At 46.1% G+C, this 24235-nt stretch overlaps 1 protein-coding gene across 1 annotated transcript in view; it reads left to right on the top strand.

The window, feature by feature from the left end:
• Positions 1–3237: 3237 nt before the first annotated feature.
• Positions 3238–24235, top strand: part of SAP30 (Sin3A associated protein 30) — a 37160-nt gene continuing 16162 nt past the window's right edge. Inside the window, exons 1-2 of the mRNA XM_068278793.1 lie at positions 3238–3627; positions 21562–21687. Coding sequence (XP_068134894.1) covers positions 3406–3627; positions 21562–21687 — 348 coding nt within the window. The 5' untranslated portion in view covers positions 3238–3405. The remainder of the gene's footprint in view (positions 3628–21561; positions 21688–24235) is intronic.

Below are 24235 nucleotides of genomic sequence, written 5' to 3'. Positions count from 1 at the left end.
TGAAGCCGACGACGTTTCTGTGGAGAAAAAGAGCAGTGAGCAAGGCCCAAATGTGTGAGTTCACCTTCATCTTCAGCTACTCACACAGAGGACAGAGGTTCATTGCCTGAGGTTCTTGTCAAACAGAAGACAGTTGTCATCCACGCAGGATGAAAAGTGCCAGACCTCTATAAAAGTCTCTCTACAGTCTACAGTCGAGCTGAATAGTCGCAATAGTCGCATAAGGTCTTGAAGAGTATCAGGAACTCAGACCCTTACCAGCTGAACCGTATGAGCATGTTCACATCTCTGCATTGTAATGGATTGTGTTATCCTAAAATCTTGTCTACAGTGTGTTTCTGGATAGGTCATGGGCTTTACTTTGCAATAGGCCAAGCTATAAAATAACGCATGGTATTTATGCGCACAGTGTGCATTGCGTTATGCTTGTGTTATAGTAATGTGCACATTATACAGCATGCATAGTGTGAATGAATCCCTATTTCTCTAGACGTATGTGGTGTTTACGCTATTAGGTTAAAATGTGCATATCGCACATGCTTTTCATGCCTCTGTAACTTTCTATGGTGCATGCATGTTTTTCTATGGGTTACCATATGTATTAATGTGCTGTAAACAGTGCATTAACCATAGAAATTTACATGAAATATGTGTGCGTTACAGGGTATGCATTTTAGTGTGTGCATCATTTCATGCATCAACTGGTTATGTAAGGGAACTTTTTGCATTAGAAATAAGCAAAGTTTTGTATGGTAAAACTATAGCTTATTTTTCAGTTCACATGGTAATGTTAGCAATATTTTTAACAAGTGTGAACAATTATATAACCACAGCATAAAAGATGTTTGAAAAAATAAAGCATTTGGTGCTCAAAACTGCGTTCAAAAAGGTATTCATTGCAAATCAGTCAAGGTTACAGGGTATACTGGGGAGGGTGAACACAGACCTCCTAAAAACATAAATTGAGGGGACCTCATGACTAGCCTAACTCTGAGTCTCCACACTTTTTCGGCACGCAAGCTACTCCTAAAATTGCCCAGTCCAAGAGATCTAACAATATTTCAAAGGCTTTTACCTAGCATTTTTTAATGTTGGTACATTACTATATTAAGCTGGCGAATCCTTGCTTCCACCACCAACTATGTATATATATATATATATATATATATATATATATATTTTTTTTTTTTTTTTTTCCCATACATTGGCACTGATACAAACAGTACCCACTGAAAAGAAGATGGCTGAACAGAAGATGTCTGACATGGGACACAAGTCGCCTAAGTACCGCAGGAACCGAGGGGGCATGGCCATTTTGCTCACTGTGCTCAGCCCAGAGGGAATGAGACACTGCCACTCCCTACCCTTGCTGTCTCTGACTGACTGTCAGCATGTTGCTCTGCATAGGGCAGCAGAGCAGCACAAATAGATGGTACACGTGGCTGCGAGTTGCAAAATTTTTCAGCGTGTGGCGCAGCAGCGTAATTTGTCAGAGTTCGGACTGCTATCTACCCTGTAGTCCATCACAATCTACTTAGTCTTAAGCCTTTTGCACTGGCTAGACAGAGCTCGGTGAAGCCAGTCATTTAGAGCCATCTCTGCTGAGAAGCTAGGTCATGTGTAAAGAATGGTTCAGATGGGTGCTGCACCAGCGTTAAATGACAATCATGGCATTTGTCGTTTGAGTGCTGTCCATCCAAATTAATCCGTTGCATTCATGCTGTCAAAGGGAACACAACAGCCTTATAGCCACTTATAGATAACCTCATCCTCAACTGCATACAAGTGTACAGGCCATGGTGGCATTTTCTGTAATGAACAACAATGTACAGTGTATTACAGTGGGTAACCACCCCTCTTCAGCTGCCACATTACCACACACAACCCTTTCATAGCGAGTTTGCCAATGAGGTTTTTCAAACATTTGTGAAATTATCACTGTGAACTTTGCCTTATTTTGAAAACAGCAGATGGCGTTAGCTCCACAAGACACTAGCTGCACTTAAAATGAATACAATGGTATGCTGTAATATTTTCCTGGAATTCAGTAGTTACTACTCAGCTCCATGTAAATTGGTCCAGGAGACCTATGTAGCAGGTCCCATCAATAATCATTTAGGCCTTGTTCACACCATAAATCACAATCGCTGAAGTGAACTCTTTCACCCGGAAATGAATAAATACAATGTATTTATTCATGAAAGCGCTGGGGAAATCGCTATACAAAGAGCACTTTTTCAAGTGCTTTGCGATTTCCCTATACCTTCCATTGAGGCAAATCACCTCAAAAATGGTACAGGCAGTGCTTTGGTGAGCGGATCGGAACAAACTGCTCAGATGTGAACACTCTCATAGGGATTCATTGCACAAGTGCTTTTAGGGTGATTTTGAAAATCGCCGGCGCTTGAAAAAAGCCAAAAGCGCCCTCAGAGTGAAAAAGCCCTTATGGCTGATTTATGATTGCTCAGTAGTAATCGCATGTTCAAAGACAGGAAACAATTTTAAACAACTGCAAAATATTCTCCAACCAGTTTTTCTTATTCGAAGACTATGGGCACATTTACACTGGGCTGCTGTGTCCGTTTCGGAAACGGACATGGCACCCGTGCTAACTGCACCCGTAGCCTTTTGCCATGCCATGCACGCCTATGGGGATTTACATGTATGTTGGAGAAAACTGCAACATGCATCATTTTTTTTTTCTTTTTGCCCACATGTGATTCAGATGCAGCCTACTGAACCAAAATCGTGTGTGGGAAAACAGCCACGATTGATGGGTAGTGGAAATGGGTCCACTAATGATACAATCTTGATTGCACAATCTACCACTTCTATTCTATGTGGTACAATCTACCACTTCTATGTATGAGGGACTACCTAAAGTATCCATGCAAAGTATTTTTACTCAGTTTACCCTCCTGCGGATTTGGTAAGATTGTAACGATCAAGATATCACTAGTAGCGGAAACGTGAAGTAAATATGACAGCCATGTTGTCACTGAACTTTTGACATCACTGCAGGACAGTTCCACAATGCAGCCGTGACTGCGAGTGCTTTAGGAGGCAGACATGGAAAACGTGCTCCCATTGTGAGGCAGGCAGGCAGGACTCCACAGCTCAGGAGAACTTTGTTATTCAGAGAGTGCTATATTGCAGAGTTTGTATGGGGCGTGAAAGTGGGGCGGGGTTATCAGGCAAGGGGGCGGAGCCAGCCTAACCTTGCAATGAATGTAATGCTTTGAAACACAGACAGACTCTTTAAACACACATGCCAGGTAGCCGATCCTCAGCGTATGTTTGGGCAGACTTTGCTCGCTATTCGGGCTGCTGGCTGGCATCTGTAGTGACTTCCCTGCTGCTGTGATCGCCAGACACACACACACAGACACCCTGCATTCCCCCGGCATGATGAACGGATTCCCTGCCGAGGAGTTACACCGGGATAGCGGGGGAGAGGTGACCTCCCCGATCCCTGCTGCTGCTGCTGGGGGGCCCCTGATCGGCCAGCTGTGCTGCCTGCGGGACGAGGGCGAGAGGTGCACCCGGCCTGCGGGCAATGCCAGCTTCAGTAAGAGGATCCAGAAGAGCATTTCCCAGAAGAAAGTCAAGATCGACCTGGATAAAACAGTGAGTGCTGCTTGTCATTGTCCCCTGCCTGGCCATCATAGAGGGGCAGTGTGCCAGCTCACCCCCTGCCCATCGCTGAGCCCAGCCATGCCAGCCAGCTAGAGAGGTGCTGCTATTGTGTGTAGTTTGGGCTCAGTGCAGCTCACTTTCATGTTCCAGGCTGCAGTGGAGACATGAGGCCAGCAGTCGGGAGGAGGAACAACAACAACAAACTAGTCAAGTCATCCGCATAGCATGAGTGATATGCCTGACAATGTACAGAGCACGCACAATGCATGCAGCACACACATTACGTCCGTCTCACTACTTCATCATCCTCATCAGACACACTCACACAGCTGCTCTTCCTGTCATTGCAAACTTGCCGTGTATTCTGCACAGTGCTGTGGCGGTGTGAATGGGAGCATGGCTGTGTACTGTGTAGTATCTAGTACAGGGGCTGCTGGCGCTGCGTGGAGTTCGCTCTCCTCCTTTGTGCTGCTGCTGCTGCTGTCACTGTATGGCAGGCGGGGAGGGAGACGTGGCGGACACAGCTCCTCGTGTGCAGTGCTGGGAGGCGGAATGTTGGGAAACACTTTGCTTTTGTTCTGCTCACAAGTGGCAGCAGGTTCCTCTCTGCCTGCCTCGTCTGCTGCAGGGAAGGAGAGCGGCTGAATGAACAAGTGGCTGGAGAGAAGCTGACATGTATCCTCCCCCTGCATGCAGGATTGAGCAGGGCGGCTGCGGATTGAGCTCAGGACTTTGTGTGATGAGGGGTTATTTTCAGCAGCAGCAGTAGCACTGGGTCTGATTACACTGTACACTGCTGCCCATACACTGACACATGCTGAGCATGTCACGTCTGCTGCTGCCTGGTCTGTGCCTGGCGCTCAGTGTTTCCATTTATGACTATCAGCCAGTGCTGGATGTGTTTATTAGTGTTGTCCGGATCATGAACGATTCGGATCTTTGATCCGAATCAGTGGCGGACACAGGCAGCAGTGGGCCCCTGTGCAAAATATCAATTGTGGGCCCCCCTGACCTGCGGCGCGCGAAGCGCGTCGTGGCAAAAAATGGGCGTGGCTATAACCTACGACGCGCGAAGCACGCCGCAGCAAAAAATGGGTGTGGATAGAACCTGCGGCGCGTAGCGCCGCGGCAAAAAATGGGCGTGGCAATGACCGGATAAGGGCGGAGCTAACTGTAATTTAAAGTGATCCCGGGGTGAGAGTGATATGGAGGCTGCCATATTTATTTCCTTTTAAACAATACTAGTTGCCTGGCGGCCCTGCTGATCTATTTGGCTGCAGTAATAAACTGAATTACACCAGCAACAAGCATGCAGCTTAATCTTCTCAGTTCTGGCAATATTGTCAGAAACCCCTGACCTGCTGCATGCTTGTTCAGGGTCTATGGTTGAAAGAATAAGAGGCAGAGGACCAGAACGGCAACCAGGCAACTGGTATTGCTTAAAAGGAGAGAAATATGGCAGCCTCAATATTATTCTCACCTCAGGTTCCCTTGAAAAGTGCAACGCAAAGACAGTGGGCCCAGGTTTTGGTGACCCTTTCCCCAGAAAATTCACATAATGTGAGCAGGTTTTCTCATGAAAATACACATAATGTGAGCAGATATGCCCAGAAAATACGTGCAATCATGTCGGCAGATATGCCCAGAAAATACGTGCAATCATGTCGGCAGATATGCCCAGAAAATACGTGCAATCATGTCGGCAGATATGCCCAGAAAATACGTGCAATCATGTCGGCAGATATGCCCAGAAAATACGTGCAATCATGTCGGCAGATATGCCCAGAAAATACGTGCAATCATGTCGGCAGATATGCCCAGAAAATACGTGCAATCATGTCGGCAGATATGCCCAGAAAATACGTGCAATCATGTCGGCAGATATGCCCAGAAAATACGTGCAATCATGTCGGCAGATTTGCCCAGAAAACACATGCAATCATGTAGCAAATTTGCCCAGAACATACATGCAATCATGTGGCAGACCTGCCCAGAACATACACGCAATCATGTGGCAGACCTGCCCAGAACATACACCTGCTAAAATAAATAATAAAAAAAACCATTTACTCACCTGCAGCAGCAGACCTCCTGTCCCAGCCTCCATCCAGCGCGCAGCTCCCATGGGTGGTTGGGTGGATAGGTAGCCTGGTGGGTAGGTAGGTAGGCAGCCCTTAGCCGGGTGGGTAAGTAGCCTGGTGGGTGGCTGGGTAGCCGGGTGGGTGGGTAGCCTGGTGGGTAGGTAGCCTGGTGGGTGGGTAGGTGGGTGGTTAGGTAGCTGGGTGGGTGGGTAGGTAGCCTGGTGGGTCTTTAGGTAGGTAGCCTGGTGGGTTGGTAGGTAGCCGGGTGGGTAGGTAGGTAGGTAGCCTGGTGGGTGGGTAGGTAGGTAGCCGGGTGGGTGTGTAGGTAGCCGGGTGGGTGGTTAGGTAGCCGGGTGAGTGGTTGGGTAGCCGGGTGGGTGGGTAGCCGGGTGGGTAGGTAGCCGGGTGGGTAGGTAGCCAGGTGGGTAGGTAGCCAGGTGGGTAGGTAGCCAGGTGGGTAGGTAGCCGGCAGGGTGGTTAGGTAGCTGGGTGGGTAGGTAGACGGGTGGGTGGTTAGGTAGCCGGGTGGGTAGATGTGTGGGTGGTTAGGTAGCCGGGTGGGTAGCCGGGTGGGTGGTTAGGTAGCCGGGTAGGTAGCTGGGTGGGTAGGTAGCCGGGTGGGTGGGTAGGTATCCGGGTGGGTGGGTAGGTAGCCGGCAGGGTGGTTAGGTAGCTGGGTGGGTAGGTAGCCGGGTGGGTAGACGGGTGGGTGGCTAGGTAGCCGGGTGGGTAGGTAGCCGGGTGAGTGCGTAGATGTGTGGGTGGTTAGGTAGCCGGGTGGGTGGGTAGCCGGGTGGGTAGGTAGTCGGGTGGGTGGTTAGGTAGCCGGGTAGGTAGCCGGGTGGGTAGGTAGCCAGGTGGGTGGTTAGGTAGCCGAGTGGGTAGGTAGCCGGGTGGGTGGGTAGGTAGCCGGCAGGGTGGTTAGGTAGCCGGGTGGGTGGGTGGGTAGCCGGCAGGGTGGTTAGGTAGCCGGGTGGGTAGGTAGCCGGGTGGGTGGTTAGGTAGCCGGGTAGGTAGCCGGGTGGGTGTGTGGGTATCCGGGTGGGTAGGTAGCCGGGTGGGTAGGTAGCCAGCAGGGTGGTTAGGTAGCCGGGTAGGTAGCTGGGTGGGTGGTTAGGTAGCCGGGTGGGTGTGTGGGTATCCGGGTGGGTAGGTAGCCGGGTGAGTGTGTGGGTAGCCGGGTGGGTAAGGTAGCCGGGTGGATGGGTGTGTAGCTATCCGGGTGGGGGGCCCGACTCCTATCCTCCCTCACTCACCTCGGGGCCCCCCTCCCGGTATGCGCGGCGGCGGCGGGCGGGAGAGCAGAAAATCCAGGAAGTCTCCGCCGGGGCTGCAGCAGACACTAGAGGCTGCTGCCGCTTGGTCTCCCGTGTCTCCAACTTTGTACACTGCTCGCTACTTCCTGGTTTAGTAGCGAGCAGTGTACAAAGGAGACACGGGAGACCAAGCGGCAGCAGCCTCTAGTGTCTGCTGCAGCCCCGGCGGAGACTTCCTGGATTTTCTGCTCTCCCGCCGCATCGCATGAGGGGGAGGGGGAGGGGGGGCCGATGTGAGGGGGGAGGACAGGAGTAGGGGCCCCCCAGGTTAAAATAAAAATAAAAGGTAAAATTAAAAAAAAAAAACTGCAATACTTAATGGGCCCCTGAAGCAGCGGAACTTCAGGGGCCCTTGTGCGGCGGCACGGCCTGCACGGCCGTATGTCCGCCACTGATCCGAATCTATTTTATGAGTCGATCATCCGAATCATCAAAATGAACGATTCGGATCTCAAAAGGGGCGGGGCCAGGAGCGACACGCCCCCTCTCAGCGGGCAGCGGGGTCCTGGAAGCAGGGATCGCTCTGTTGGAAGGGAGGCAGCCTTGCAGGGAGACAGGTAGATGAGAGAGAGGGGACATGGGTACCACTGCCAGATATGTGTAGAGCACACATACTGGCTGCAATGTGCTGCCCATTATAGGCTGGCTGTTCCGTAGTGCTGCACAGTGATCACATTGGAAACTTTTGGCTCAGCACAGCTCAGTAACTTTGCAGACAGTGTGATTGAAAGGCAATATAATCCTCCTGCACTCGGCACTAAACAGCTGCACTTATCTTCTGGGAATGCTTTCTTTCACTGTGCGACCTTTTCTTTCAAAGTGTACAGATGAACATATAGGTGAAATATATGTAAAGCATATGATTGCAGCATGTGGGTATTACGTGCAAACATTTCTGCTCTCTGCTCGTCCCTCCTCCCTTCTCTGTCCACTCCCTGCCCTCTGTCCATCTTCTCCCCTTCTCTGTGTGTCCACTCCCTCCCCTTCTCCTGTCCACAGACCTGTCCTGCTAGTCATTTCACCCCCGAATGCTTCCGGTAGTAAAATGATCCGAGATTCGGATCAAAGATCCGGATCTCTTCAATGATCCGATTCGAATCATCCGGATCATTGAAAAGATCCGAACTTCCCATCTCTAGTGTTTATCAGAGTAGATCACCGCCGATGGGTTTTGGTTGATGGTTCAGAATGTTGATGGCACAAGGCATCCTGGGAGTTGTAGTCCTTTATCCAGTGGGAGGAAGTTAGTAGAGGCGGATTGCAGTTCTTGTTTTGAGTTGTCGTCATGTGTTTGGGAAGGCTGGTTGCTTTAGTGGATCAGGCAGGCTTTCCTCATTTTCAGATTTCTGTTCGCTTTCTATGCTTAGCCCGCTGGAGGTTGCTTGTAAAAATTGCTACATTTTTTTTGCTAGAGATACAATGTTTAAATAGAAATAAAGCAGCTGGGTATTGATGACGCAGTAGAAGGGAAGTACAGAGGCTAGGCGTGTAAATGCACACAGTGTTTATATTTGAGTGCTGAGTTCCCTTGTAGTGTTTCTCAGCATTATTACAGCGTAGATGACTGTGTTTGGAAAGTATGTCATCTCAGTCACCTTTTGTCACATCTATATTTGCTAGGAGTCCTTACATAATTTGCATGCATTCCCTTGTGATTTAATTCACTAAAATACTCACTCAGGCTTGTTTAGATATGATAAAAAAGAAAAAAAAAAAAAAAATATATATATATATATATATATATATATATATATATATATATATATATAATTTTATACACACACATATAATTTTATGTGGAAGCTTAGTGTAGTAACTTGTCTGCATAGTCTACTGTACCCCCCCCCCCCCCCCCCCCAAAGCCCAAAGTAAACTACCTCTGGTATAAATGTATGACATGTTAAAGGACAACTGAAGCGAAAGGGATATGGAGGCTGCCATATTTATTTTGTGCGGCCGTTGAGTGGCGTGAAGGAGTGCGCTATCACAATGCACTGCCTGCAGTGCATTTGCCACATAATGCCCTCCTTGATAGTACAGTGAAGCATACTTTTCATTGACTGTATGTGATACAACACAGAGCGCGCAGCGCTGCTTTCCTGTCACATTGCGTTCCCACTGCTACAGGGTAAGCAACGATACTCTGTGAACCTAGCCTATAAAACCAAGTCCCCACCCAATAGCTGCTTCATAAAGACACCACTGTGGTGTTTCAGCATTCCAGTGTGCCCCCTTTTGCTATTGAATGTTTGCCAAGCTTATTTAAACAACATTTCTGAATCTGCAGCAGTTTAACAGACAACAGTACCACCTTTGCCATAATTCTCGGTGTGTACGTACTTAGTAACCAGAGACATTTGATTTCATCTCTTCACAGCAGTTTAGCTTAAAGGCTAATTGACAATTAGCTTCCATCAGATAAATATACTATCATTGCTTAAATAGTTTTATTACATAAAGGCCTTTTATTTATGGCTACTTTCACGTTTCTTTCACAAAAATTGAAAAATGCATGTGAAAACACACGTAATACTTTCCTATGGGCAATCTAAGGGCCGTTAATGACAGCTGGGCTGTTGGCCAACTCTGAAGATTTGCCCCTGGAAAAATGCAGCTGTTTTCCGCATACTCAAGTGTGACCCTAGTCTTAAAGGAGTTATCAGTCAAAACCCACCCTTCTCCTTACCCGGGGCTTCCTCGAGCCCTTTGCAGCTGACATGTCCCATGCAGCCGCTCGCAGCCACCAGCCCAGGGTCCCTGGCAGTGCAGAGGCCGACCTCCTCTAGTGCACCTGTGCGAGCACTGCTGTCAATCAAGTCAATCAATCCGCACTGTCCGCAGTAGTTCTGCGCCTACACAGTACACCGTGGACAATGTGGGCTTGATTGACAGCGGCTCTCGCACAGGCGAAGTACAGGTCACCCTCCGCACCAGCAGGACCCCGGGCCAATGACTGAGAGCGTGGGGGGGGGGGGGGGGGGGGCGCTGGCGGCATGGGACATGTTAGCTGCAAGGGGCTGGAGGAAGCCCCAGGGAAGTGGAACGGGGGAGAGTGGGTGACTTTTTTGACTGATGACACCTTTAACGGGAGTCTGAAAGGAAACAAAAATAAATACCTAAGGAGAGGGAAGGCACTGGGTCCTATAGAACCTTCCCATTCCTCTCACAGTCCCCGCGTTCGCCAGCAGGCTCTCCTGTTAGCAGTCTATGACCCATGGGTTGTAGACTGCTTTTTTTCAGCTTTGGTGGGGGTTCGGCAGTCTTCTGAAGCACTCAGCCTTTCCGAAGATGGGCGAGCTAGCGCCCTTACTCGCACATGTGCAGTACATAGCTGCCCGTCTCCGGAAGCCAGAGTGCTTCCGACGACTGCCTAAGTCTCCAGCAGGAGATTTAAGCCGAGATGCCTAGGGGAAACAAGGAAACCATGAGAACGAGAAGGCTCTATAAGCAGAGCTCCCCAACCCTGTCCTCAAGGCCCACCAACAGTACATTTTTTTTGCAGGAAACCAAAAACATTAGTGTCTCAACAGAACTGATTATTTACCTGTGTGGATATCCACAAAACATGTACCATTGGTGGGCCTTGAGGACAGGGTTGGGAAACACTGCTCTATAGGACCCAAAGCCTTGCCTCTCCTTAGGTAAGTATCTGTTTTTTTCTTTAAAATTTACCTTCAGATTCACTTTAATCATGTTTTATGTTCTGTATGCGGCACATCACATGCATACAGCGTAGTGAGACTTTTGCCCTAGCTGAACTGTGCTTTACAAATAATAAACGTGTTTCATGAATCCAGCATCTATTTCTCAATGCTAATATCAGATTATGTATATTTTGCCAAGTTCAGTTGGCAACAGGTACATTTGAAAGCTGTGTTTGGCAGTTTCATCATGACAGTATTGAGGTGCCATTTGGTATAGCTTTTATAGTCATGGTGTGTGCTGTGCAGAGACTTGGCATTCAGGTATGTCAGGAGCAACTCGCAGGGTTCTGTGAATGCTTGAAAAGATTCCTAGCAATAGCCAATCTACTCCAGAGTAGTTTTGCTGTCACTAAGGAAGCATAGTCATTCACCAATTAGAATACCTTCCTCTGTGTCTCTTGTCAGAAGTCATCTGTTACTCAGTAAATAAACAGCCGGCACCTTCAGGATATTGGTGAAAGAGGAGGCTTTTCTGTGAAAGTAGAAGTAATTATGTTATACTGTAGTGCGGTTTTTCTGGAATCATAAATTGCCTTTTTTTTGCTAGTTGATTGACTGGTTAAGTTTTATATCAACATACCTGGACTTTGTAGTCACTGATCATTTAAGCATCTGTGATATGAAATTCTACATGGACTGTATAACTCTGTGACTGACATCTTCTGTGGTTATAAAAAACAACCTTGAAATGTGAAATTGGTATTCTGGTGTCCAGTCCACTTCTGCTGCTGGCACTGGGGATGTCTGGTTCAGTTCCCTGCCCCTGCTGGCTGTGTGGAGATGTAGGTACTATGTTACTAGCCTGATATGCAGCAACCTCTCCCACTGCCAGAGGAACAGGATTCAGGGAAAGGATGATTATATTAAAGCCTTCTTTAATTAGTATAACTTACTTGAAAGCCTAGCTGTAGATTAGGGGGATGCAATTTTTCATTTTTATGCTCAGAATACCTTTTAACATGTTCTTCCAATTGAAAGTCTATAGTCTTTTGTGGGAATATTAGGGCCCAGAGATACACTCACTTCGCTGTACAATGCAGGTCATGTGATTTACAGAAACAATGTACTACATTGCAGTGCTGACCCCATTTCATTATATTGTATGGGACAACACTGCCTTGCGCACACCAATGCATGCAGCAGTGTGGTGTTGGAATGCAGTGTTCTGCAGTGGATTAGTGCTGCCATCAGACAGTTCAGTCTATAAACTGCCTGATGTCCCAGCGTATCAAACACTGACCTGTATTGCTAAAATCGCCTCAGCAACTCCAAGGTCTGCTCAGGCCATTAGAGTAGGTAGGGTTGCTAACGAAGATTTTCACTTTTAGTGGAAATAACACATTAAAAAGATCCTCCCAAATGCCTCCAATGTCCTGTGCAAGAGTTCAGGTCCACTTTAAAGTGGAGATTAGGGTCTTGCTGCTGTCTCTCTGTTATGCTGATTTCTCCTTCATGCCTGGCCCAGGGACAACACAGAGAGGCCCAGTGCACACCAAAACTGCTAGCAGATCTGCAATACGCTAGCGGTTTTGGGAGCTGATTTTAGAGCGATTCTAGGTATTTTTAGAGAGGTTTTCTAAACCTACCTAGCGGTTTTGGGTGCGCTTTTGTGTAGCAGATTACACATATTGTTACAGTAAAAGCTGTTACTGAACAGCTTCTGTAACAAAAACGCCTGGCAAACCGCTCTGATCTAGCGTTTTTCAGAGCGGTTTGCTTTTTCATATAATTTACATTGAGGATGAGACGCAGCAGGAGGCACGTTCGCGGTTTGGAAAAAAAGTCAAACCGCTGGTGTGCACCATCCCATTGAAATACATTAGCCAAGCGTATTTACAGGTGGATGCGGCCGGCGGATCGCACCTAAAACCGCTCAGTGTGTGTGTGGGAAAATATCTTCCCACAGTAGGCGTTTTTTTTTTTTTTTTCCTCAGCATCTGTTTGGTAACTATTGAACAATCCTGGAAAGTTCCTCGTTTTCTGTTGTGGTGTGAGCGGTCTCAGGAACACAAAGCAAGTGGAAATGTCTCCGTGGGGATTATAGTCCTTTCCCTTTCAATTCAGCTCTATAACAATGTTTGCTTTTACTTAAAGTATAAATGTACTGAGAGGTTTACAGAAATTCAGACATTGCATCTGCCTGACTGTCATGAAATTCTCTTGGTGGGATTTCAAGGTCGGCAGGCACACTTAATAGATTAGACGTTTGCTTCGATAAAAACATGACATGAAATGGAAAAAAAGTGAAAGTGTTCTTAATCAGTGCTTTATCATTATCATTAACATGACATTATCCAAACTTTGGCAAAGGTGTGTGTGTGTGTGTGTGTGTGCGTGCGTGCGTGCGTGCGTGTTTTTTGGATGTGAGCAGTGCATTAGCTTTGCACTGTATTGGACATTACAAAGCTATGGGTGGCAGTGAACAATGCTAGGTCAGATCTCTATAACAAAATTATAAAGCTGCTGTGAGAACACCCTCACAGACTTACATTAGCCAAGTGCTTTTTAAACTGTGGGTACTTTTGAAAACATTCAAAAGCACTCTTGGTGTGAATCAGCGCTTAGAAGCTGACCTAAATCCTCGTACAGATGCTACACTAAATTCAGCAATATATTTAGAATAAATCATGGCTGCCCTGGGTTTATTGAAGGGAAGTGATTTTTGCAGCTGTATGCATGTAGCACAAACACCAATTCATCAACTTTTCAGCCATCTTGACTCAGGTGAAGAAGGTGTAAACTTTATAGCAGACTATTTTTAAAAAGTGAAGCACAGAGCTAATCACGGGGGAGGGGGGAGGGGAGTATGTATTTTAGTGTGGTAAAGGCTAAGGCCTGGTTCTTACTGGTATAAAAAAATGGTCAGTTGAGTGGAACTAAACTGACCGGATCCTAATGGAGGTGAATGGGTCCTGTGTTAATCAAATGGATCCATTCACATTGCTCCTTTTAGAATGGATCCATTCTGTCCATTCCGCCGAACGGGACCGTACGTTTTGTGTTGTGAGCGATTTTTCCTGATCTAGGCGTCCCTTGCATTGATTGAGTGCTAACGAAAGGTGGGGTCAAGGATGAAAAACTGATTCATTTGCACAGATCAGTTTTTTTTTTTCATCCTGAAGTGTGAACCGGACCTTAGCACTTCATCTGCGTTTATAGATACAGTTTACCTTTTGTTGTTGAAGTAATGTCCCTGTACTCAGTTCCCTCTCTTGCTTTACTAGAAAACTAAATTTCAAGAGGAACTGTTACGTGGAAATGAACTGCCTACAAATGTGAAGCTGATGGCAGGTTTGTCAGAGAAACACCAGTTCTCGGAGGGTGAAAATGTACTGCAGCCAATGGGATTCCAGCTGAAAAGGTGGAATCCCTCCCACTCAGTAGCATGAGTCCTAGGCCTTATTAAAATTCAGCCTCTAATACCCAGCCTTGTGGGTAATGACATCACATGCCGCTACTTCCTGATTTGCATAATGCTGATATTAAAGGGATCCTTAACTGTAAAAAAAAATTAAAAATGAAGTTTTACTTACCTGGGGCATCTACCAGCCCCCTGCAGCCATCCTGTGCCCTCGCAGTCACCAATGGCTCCTCTGGTCCCCCGCTGCCAGCTAGTTTCGTTTTTGCCGACTGGGAGTCGGCCGGCCGCCATGCGTACATTTTTATGCATCCCTGCTGGTGCAGGAAGCTATTGCAGACATCAACAAGTGTAGTTTTACGAGTTGTGGACGTTATGCGTAAAATTTTACGCATTACACCCGTAACACTTAGGCCTGGAACCCACTGAAAACCGCAAACGCAAAACGCAACCGCTAGCGTTTTGTCTGAGCGGTTTGCAAGCGGATTCATGCGCGTTTTTGGTCGTGTTTTGCAACATTGTGTTTTTTTCCCCAGCGGGTGCCTAGCGTTTTGCGTTTTGCGTTTTTATCCTGATTGGTCCTGTGAATTATTTTTCATTTTGTTACAGTGTGCTGAACCGCAAAACGCTAGCAAAACCGCTCAGTTTAGGTTTTGCTGAGCGTTTCTGCTAGCGTTTCAATACTTTACATTGAAGCGCTAACGCTCCCAAAATGCTGCAGGTCCTGCGTTTGCGTTTCTGGGAAACGCAAACGCTCCTGTGAAAGTTGCCCCATCCATTAACATTAGCCCAGCGTTTTGGCAAACTGCTAGCGTATCGCAGTGCTGCCAAAACGCTGCCAAAAGCGCTCCTGTGGGTTCCAGTCCTAAAAGAGACTCCGTAACAAAAATTGCATCCTGTTTTTTATCATCCTACAAGTTCCAAAAGCTATTGTAATGTGTTCTGGCTTACTGCAGCACTTTCTGCTATCACAGTCTCTGTAATAAATCAATGTATCTTTCCCGTCAGACTTGTCGGCCTGTGTCTGGAAGGCTGCCAAGTTCTTCAGTGTTGTGGTTCTGCTATGAACTCCCTCTTCCAGGCCCCTCTATGCACACTGCCTGTGTATTAATTATTTAGATTAGGGCAGCTTCTCTCTTATCTTTTACAAGCTGGATAAATTGTCCTCTGAGCTGGCTGGGCTTTCACATACTGAGGAAATTCAGACAAGGGCAAAGCTGTTTGCAGGAAGAAAAGAGCAGCCTGAAACTTCAGTGCATGAGAACTGCAGGGGGAAAGAAACACACAAATGATCTCTTGAGATTCAAAAGGAAGGGTGTATTCAGCCTGCTTGTGTATGGATGTATTTTCTATGTGTGGACATACTGTACATCAACCTACTTCCTGTTTTGGTGGCCATTTTGTTTGTTTATAAACAAACTTTTTAAAACTGTTTTTAACCACTTTTAATGCGGCGGGGAGCGGCGAAATTGTGACAGAGGGTAATAGATGTCCCCTAACGCACTGGTATGTTTACTTTTGTGCGATTTTAACAATACAGATTCTCTTTAAAAATGTACTTGTTGATGTCTGCAATAGCTTCTTGCACCAGCAGGGATGCGTAAAAACGTACGCATGGCGGCCGCCGGCCGACTGCCAGTCGGTAAAAATGAAACTTGCTGGAAGCGGGGATCCAGAGGAGCCATGAGTGACTGCGAGGGCACAGGATGGCTGCAGGGGGCTGGTAGATGCCCCAGGTAAGTAAAACTCCATTTTTCTTTTTACAGTTAAGGATCCCTTTAAAGGCATACCTCCCAACTTTTGAAGATGAGAAAGAGGGACACTTAACCACTTTACGGCCCCATTCACACTAGAGCGTTTTGCTGCGATTTCGGCAAAACGCTCAAATGCTAGCGCTTTTTTAAAAGCGCTAGTGTAGTGAAACCCTTTGGGCCCATTCTTACTTGGGCAATTTGCGCTAATCGCCGCAAATCGGGCAAAAACGGCAAATGCAAACTCGTAGCCTGCACCATTTTCAGGCGATTTCCAGGTGATTGCATTTCAGTGCTATAGAAGCGCAAAACGTGATCGCGCCAAAATCGCCGCAGTGTTCAGTGATTTTCCTGCATGAAATCACGGAAAAATCACTCCTGCAAAAATTGCCGGCGTTTTGAGAGCGCAGGTGTGAATAGAGCCTAAAGGTCCGTACACACACCGGACTGGAGGCAACGACGGGTCCATCGTCATCTCCCACTGGGTGGGCGTTCCAACGACAGTCCGGCGTGTGTACGCACTGTCGGCGGACTGATACGGCTGCTTCTGAGCGATCCGCCTGGCGTGTGTACGGACCTTAACTGTGTGAGTTAAGCCACACACCCACTTATGCAGACTGCTGATAAGTGGCTGTGTTCATGAAAGGAATGGGCAGCACCAAATTTGAAATAATTGACACATGTTTTCTCTCCAAACGTTAGGAGAAGTGACCTTCAAACACACACATACATCCACAAAACCACACCTAATATGGCAGCTTTACCCACAAAACCACTCGCATTGTTACCTCCAAAACCACACGTAGTTTGGCAAATCCACACAATTGTATTATTATTGATTTATGAAGCGCCAACATATTCCGTAGTGCAGTACAAAGTAAGAAACAAAGTGGGGTACACAAAATAATACAGACAATGGTATGCACTAATATACAGAGTTGGAACAAAATACAGAATTGGTACAAAATACAAAACTGGTAATACAGTGACAGTGACAAAAAGTAACATGAATAAAATGTGTAACAAATTCCAAGACACAAAATGGTAAGAGAGCCCTGCACTTGAGAGCTTACAATCTAAAAATATGGGGGGGGGGGGGGGGGGCTAGCAGAAGGGGTGGGGTAGTATACAATATTTATACCTAGAGGCAGTGTGTTTAATGCTAGGTACACACCATACAATTTTCTGGTAGATTTACCTGCTGGATAGATAATTTGCAACATGTTGGAAATTATCTATCTAACCATCTATCTGCCTAGCAAATTGGGCATTGTTCTACTCAGCAGGAGATAACCAGAAGACAATGCACCAGAGATAATGACCAGTCATTGCAGAAAATAATCATAAGGTGGCCATACGCTGTCTTTACTGCAAACAGATTGTGAATAGATTTCAGCATGAAAATTGCAGTTGGGTTGGTATCTGGAAACTAGTGAGGAGATATACAGGGGAGAGATATTGTGGAAAGCTTTGTAGGTTAAGGCCCATGCACACGTCGGATTTCCGCGAACGACGGGTCGTTTGAACATCCCGTCGTTTCGTCGTTCGCCCGCTAAATCGGGCGTGTGTACAGACTGTCGTTCGCTTGATAAGAGTGAGTTTGAGCGATCCGCCCGGCGTCTGAACTGGATCCTCCGGTTAATTGGTAGCCAATGAAGAGGCTGACAGAAAGAAGCAGCAGAGGAAGAGCGAGAAGAAAGATAAATGAGAAGAGCAGGCGAGTTCAGTACAGATTGGAGTGATGCCAGTCGGTTAGCTGGTAGTCCACAAAGTGGTATGTTGCAATAGTCCAGATGAGATATAAGAGCGTGTATTAGCATTTTAGTTGTGTCCTGAGTGAGATAGGGTTGGATTTGAGATATGTTTTTGCATAATATGTCAGCGTTACTCCCCAAACCACACGTAATTTAGCAGCGTTACAACCAGAACTGGATTCCAGCTAGCCAGGCAGGGCGCTGTAAAACTTACAGCAAGTACCTACGTTTAAAATTCTTTTCTATTTGTTGTCAATGGAGCTGGCTTTCAGAAAATCGTTTTTGGCTGTGGAATTCTATGTTAATTTGTTAACTACTGTAAAGCATTGTACAGGTCTCCCAGCAGGTATTGGAATTTGGAACTCGCTAGCTGAGACATGGGGGGGGGGGGGGTGTCACTTTACACGCTAGATTCTCAGCTGAGTTTTATCTAGCACATGTATGAGGCTTCAGTGCGTGTACACGCACTAGACTAAATTCAGCAGAGATGGCCTCCTCTGCTGAGAATCTAACACACACACATGCAGGAACACACACACACCCCTAAACTGTTGCATGAGTGATTGAGTCCTGAAACCTGTGGGTGACCATATTTGGGCATGTGTACGCACCTTTGGATACTAAGTAGTATATGGTTTTGTACAGGACTGCTTTATACTGCATCAGGCAGTACAAGCTTGAGGAGTACAACTGATTTTAGACAAGATTTATATTGAGGTCTTGTTTAATTTCTACTACTATAAAGTAGTAGACCTGACTGATATTATTTACCACAAATAAAATAGTGTTTGCCCAGCATAAGGTATCTTTTCCACAGACTGCTGAACTGCGTGTTTTGTTGAGCATCTGCCGGCCACAAGCGCCATTCAACTACAATTCCATGCAGCTGAATGGAAGCGCTTGGTAACATCACGTGTATACTTTTGACATGCAGTAGTGTTACCTGGCAGTGAAAAACTCAAGTTGAGTCTTTGATGCAACTCTATGGGGTGCCGCCTGTGCTGGGCGCTGGAAATCGCCCGGCTGGTGGACGGTTGCAGATGACAGGCCGTGAATTCCGCTACTCATGAAAACTAGGCCTAATGGAGGAAATTAATAGTCTTCATGTTTCTCTCCTATGGCAGATAGAGGCAAACTTGGCTTACGGTGCCCATACGTGGTACAATTTTTTTTCATCCAATTTTACCATTTCTATGCAGTATTAGGGTAAATTAAGTGAATATACTCAAAGGATCATTTAGGCAGTTCCCTTTTATTACATAGAAATGGTGAGATTGGATGACAAAAAAAAAATGTACCCTGTATGGGCACCATAAGCTGGATGTGCTTTGAGGCTTGTCAGATCATGGCTGTACAGTGAATTGTGGACCGGCATTAGCTGATGGGATATATGCCTCTAGAAATATGACAAATTACAGGCGCACCTTTGTTCATTATATTAAACTCAGGATGAAATGTAAATATTTATTTTAGAGTAAATCATATTACACAACTATGATGTTTAATCATGTAAAAACACCTGGGACTGCCTCATTTGAAGAGCTGGCTGTAAATGAACACATTTATGATTAGACTTCTTGATACCCATCACTGACTTCAGAAGTGTGAATAATAAATGTTACAGAAAAGTATATAGAAAACTAATGGTGTGTCATGCTAGAGAGCGCATCCATTGGGTTTTATTACTGACCTTTTATTATTAGTGCCTTGTGTTCACTATGCAATTAGTGGTTCTATTGTAATATGTGTTTTATTCTAAAAGTAAACAAAGCACAGCTAGGATCAGGTAAAGAGCTGATAGTGAGATATGAATGTGTATGTTGCAGCATTGCTCTAGCTCTGTTCTCTATTGATTCTATAGATAGAGGACAGTTTAATCGCATGCTGGGTCTTTAGTGCTGTCTGGGTTCCTGGGCTGCCATAATCGACCCAAAAAAATTCTTCTGTTGTGAGTAAAAATTACTCTAAATAGGAAGTATCTATGTGCAATGAAAAAAAAAATGGCTCCACTTTTACTGGAATGTGAGTCCCTTTTGTTCCCCAACCCGGTCTTCAACGCCCACCAACAGTGCATGTTTTTTGTGAAAATCCACAGAGGTAGTTACTCAGCTCTGCTGAGATACCAATTACCCCACCTGTGCATGTTTGTGGCTTCCTGCAAAACATGTACTGTTGGTGGGCCTTGAGGACAGGGTTGGGGTACACTACTTTATAGTAAACCTCTGAAAATGTGCTTTTAAGAGAAAAAAAAATAAACAGATAGATCAGGTGGCGCCAAATCCCTGGCAGTCATATTTAAGGGTCCTATACATCTAGCAATGATTGGCAGATTCGACCAAGAGACAGATCTCTCTCTTATCTAATCTGATCGGAGAAAGACCTGTCAGCTGCCCATACACCACAGGCTGTTTTTAGCATTAAATCTTGGAATTGGCCTAGTGACCTTGCCTCACTGTCCCCCCCCCAGTGTAAAATGTGACCAATGCATGAATACTTTAACTATCAGTGTTTGCCGCTGGCTCCATCTCCGCACTCTTCCTCATAACATGTGCCCCACGTGGTTGCTTGCGTAAAGAGGCCGAGGTGACGTCACACATGCACCCAGGTTATGCTGGCAACCATGGGGGGCACATGTGGTGAGGAAGAGTGCGGAGATGGAGCCAGAGGCAAACACCGACAGTGAAAGTATTCATGCATGGGGGGGGGGGGGGCACATTTTAAACTAAAGGCTGCCATACACTGGTCGATTGCCACCAGATCGACCAGCAGATAGATCCCTCTGTGATCGAATCTGATCAAAGAAGGATCTATTGGCTGCCTACACTGCAAACAGATTTTGAATCAATTTCACTATGAAACCGATTCATAATCTGTGGAGCTACCGGATACCTCCCTCCCTCCCTCCCCCCCCTTACATACATTACCTGATCCGGCCGGCGTGAGTCCCCCCGGTCTCCACTGTCTCTTTTCCGCTCTGGGCTCCAGTTCTCCAGCTTCCCTTTGCTTCCTGTTGGGGGAAGTTTAAACAGTAGAGGGCGCTCTACTGTTTAAACTTCCTGTCGGGACAGGAAGAAGTGAAGCCAGCCGGAGCCCTGCGCGGAGAAGGGACAGCGGGGACACGCGCCGGCGGAACAGGTAATGTATTGCCCCTAGCGTCGGTCGTTGGACATTCGAACGCCGCTATCGATGCACTCCCGACCCACCGGCGATCGAGCAAAATCTTCTGCGCGGACAGATCGATGGGAACGATCGATTTTGGATGGAAATCGGTCGTTTGGTCAGCATTTGCGCATCGTTTTCACAGCAGATTCGATCAGTGATCGGATCTGCTATATATCGGAGGGAAATCGTGTTAGGCTACGTTTCCACTGTAGTGTGACATTTTCGCCTGCAAAAAATCGTATAAGATTTTTCTGATTGGTGAAAATTTGTGTAAATTTGTATGCGTTTTTATGCGAATTTTCATACGATACGATAGTCTCCATGCATAATCGAGCGCGGAAATGATCGGGCGCGAGATCGGACATGTCGGAAATTATCTATCGAGCCAGCTAAATGGCTCAGAATCTTACCATGTATTCCCAGCATAACAGAAAATTGTATGGTGTGTACCTACCATGAGATTGTAAGATTGTAGATTGTAAGCCTCTGGCAGGGTCCTCCCTTCCCTAGTGCAATCTACATGATTGTGTGCTATTGTGTGCTCTTTCCTATGTCAGCCTGTACTTGTATTACTGGGCCTACCTAACTAGCCCATATCACATGATCATGTATTTTGTGGCGCTTTATAAATACAATAAAAAATAATAATTCTAGCATGCGCATTATTTAACTGGCAACTGTGAATCTAGCTTCACGCTGGGTATAATGTTTGTAGAAGAGCATAGCTGCCCCTTCTGTGCCTCTATGGAAGGATTGTTTGTTTATACAGCATACAACTTTTTCTGTTTTCTCTGTTTAGGCAAGACATCTTTATATTTGCGACTTCCACAAGAACTTAATTCAGAGTGTAAGGAACAGACGGAAAAGGAAGGGTAGTGATGATGACGATGGGGACTCCCCAGTTCATGACACTGATACTCCAGAGGTATACCTTTCTAATACATCCTTTTCTTTTTTTAAGGTCATTCTTATTTATCAAGTGCTTGTTTTGTAAGAGGCCAACCAACGGCATGTTTCTTTAATGCAATGCACAGTTAATGATTTGTTAGCAATATTGCTAAAGACTTCTATGTGTAAATGTATACGTATTCAGGGCTCGATGACCTCCTTTTCTACAGCAGGTTATGATGGGATTGGCAGATGGCATTTTCTAAATGTAACATACGCCTGAGGTAAAGGTTGTGGTCCTACAAGGTCAGATTTGTCCATCACTGTACATCACCAGAAATCTTACTCAGTGTTCTACCCTTAGCTTAGGTTTTGCTAAATAGTTTGCATGGATATGTTCCAGCTTGTTGGAAAGCCTGGGTGGGATCCATAAATTGTTTTGTTGCTCTCCAAGTGCTCATAATCTTTTGTCAATAGTACATTATACTAGTTTTTCAGTTGAAGCATGGTTTACTTAAGGTGGCCATACACTGGTCGATTTGCCATCAGATCGACCAACAGATAGATCCCTCTCTGATCGAATCTGATCAGAGAGGCATCGTTTGGCTGCCTTTACTGCAAACAGATTGTGAATCGATTTCAGCCTGAAATCGATTCACCATCTGTGAAGCTGCCGCGCCCCCCCTGCATACATCGCCTGATCTGGCCGGCGCTCCGCTGTCTTCTTCTCTGCGCTCAGCTCCAGGGCTCCAGCTTCACTTCAAGTCCGTGGAAGTTTAAACAGTAGAGGGCGCTCTACTGTTTAAACTTCCTCTCGGGACAGGAAGAAGTGAAGCCTGCCGTAACCCAGCGGAGAAGGAGCAGCGGTGACAGCGGGGACACAGGTAACGTATTGCCGCTAGCGTCGGTCGTCGGACATTCGAATGCCGTTACTAGCAGTCAAAGGCCAATATGCAATTAACATTTTCATCCTTATTTTTTTTATAAGAGTTCATTTTTCATTCTCTCATTTAAATAAGTTTTCAGAATTTTGCAATTGAAAAAAAGTACCAAAAGGTAAGTGAAAAAGTGCTACCAAAATTATTTTGAGTGTTTCCTTTGTTGCTATTGGCTTAAAAGGCATTTTATTGACAAAATGTAAAAAGATTATCTAGGAGAAAATGTTAATTGCATATGGACCAAAGTGGTGTAGTGTCCTTAATGTTCTTAAAGTGAAACTGAAGATCTATTAAAAAAAAGTTTCACTTACCTGGGTCTTCTGCCAGCCCCTTGCAGCCTTCCTGTCCCGTGCTGGTACTCCACGATCCTCCATTCTCTCGCTGCGGCAACTGCGCACCCCGGGCCTCTTCACGTTCTGTCCGCTATAGCGTCCTACGCTATTAGTGCGGGATGCTATTGCAGCCTGGAGCGCGAAGAAAGATTCGTGTGGCTCAGAGCGCACAGGCGCAGTTGCTGTTGACTTACAAGTCGATAGTATGACCGAACTGAAACTAGCTGGCGGCGAAAGAACGGAGGATCGCGGAGGACCAGTGCAGGACGGGAAGGCTGCAAGGGGCTGGCAGAAACCCCAGGTAAGTGAAACACTTTTTATAGATCTTTTTTTTATATATATCTTCAGTTCTGCTTTAAAGCGGATCCGAGATGAAAAACTAACTATAGCAAGTAACTTGTTTATATATCTTATCTAAAGTTTAGATGGTTTACACAGTGAATCTAGCTGCTAACAGCTTTAACAGTATAGGATTATTTCTTCCTGTGATACAATGAGAGCAGCCATATGCTGCTTGTCATCATTACACAGGCAAGTTGCTATGTATCTCCACCCCTCAGCCTGTGAAAACTCCACTCCCCTCTATACCCCCTTGCCTCTGTAATCTTGTGCAGGCTTCAGCTAAAGCCTCCTCCTTCCCAGGCTTAGCTCCCATGAGCACTTGCAGCATGGGACTCAGAATTCCTAGGCGCTGGGAGCGTAGATACATTTGTTTACATGCAATTAGGTAATAAAATGTAAAAAAAAAAGCATTGGGGGAAAATGCCCAATAAACTATATGTAAGGGGCAGAAAAATGAAGGCAGCAGAAGTTTGTCTCGGATCCACTTTAAAGATCCGAGATTGGGAAGGTTGTTTCGATGGTGCCTGCATTGGAAACCTTAGTTCTGCTTTAGGGCTGGTTCAGACGGGCGTTTTTGTGGCGTTTAACGCAGCGTTTCAGACGCAGCGTTTTTTGGGATCTACTGCCATCCCATGCAAGTGAATGGGAGCGTTTAGAGCTGGCTTTTGCAGGCTTTCATGAAAGCCTGGCAGTAGATCCCAGTGTTGCGTCTAGTCTCAAAAGCAACTTGCTGCTTTCAGAGGCAGTAAACGCGAGGAAACAATAGCAGAGACCAGAACTGCTAGCCTTGAACGCTTTTCAAAAGCTTTCAAAAGCTAGCTTTTAAACGCTGGCGTTTGAACGCAATGCCAAGCAAAAGCTCAACAGACGCCCGTGTGAACCAGCCCTAAGTCCCATAAACACAAATACTAGCTTGATCATATATTTGTGTTTAGCTTGTGGAAAGGGGAGGGGTGGGGAGTGTCCAGCATCT

The sequence above is a fragment of the Hyperolius riggenbachi genome, chromosome 1 (assembly GCF_040937935.1).
Source record: "Hyperolius riggenbachi isolate aHypRig1 chromosome 1, aHypRig1.pri, whole genome shotgun sequence".
NCBI classification, from domain to species: Eukaryota; Metazoa; Chordata; class Amphibia; order Anura; family Hyperoliidae; genus Hyperolius; species Hyperolius riggenbachi.
This window is presented reverse-complemented; position numbering and strand designations above follow the sequence as displayed.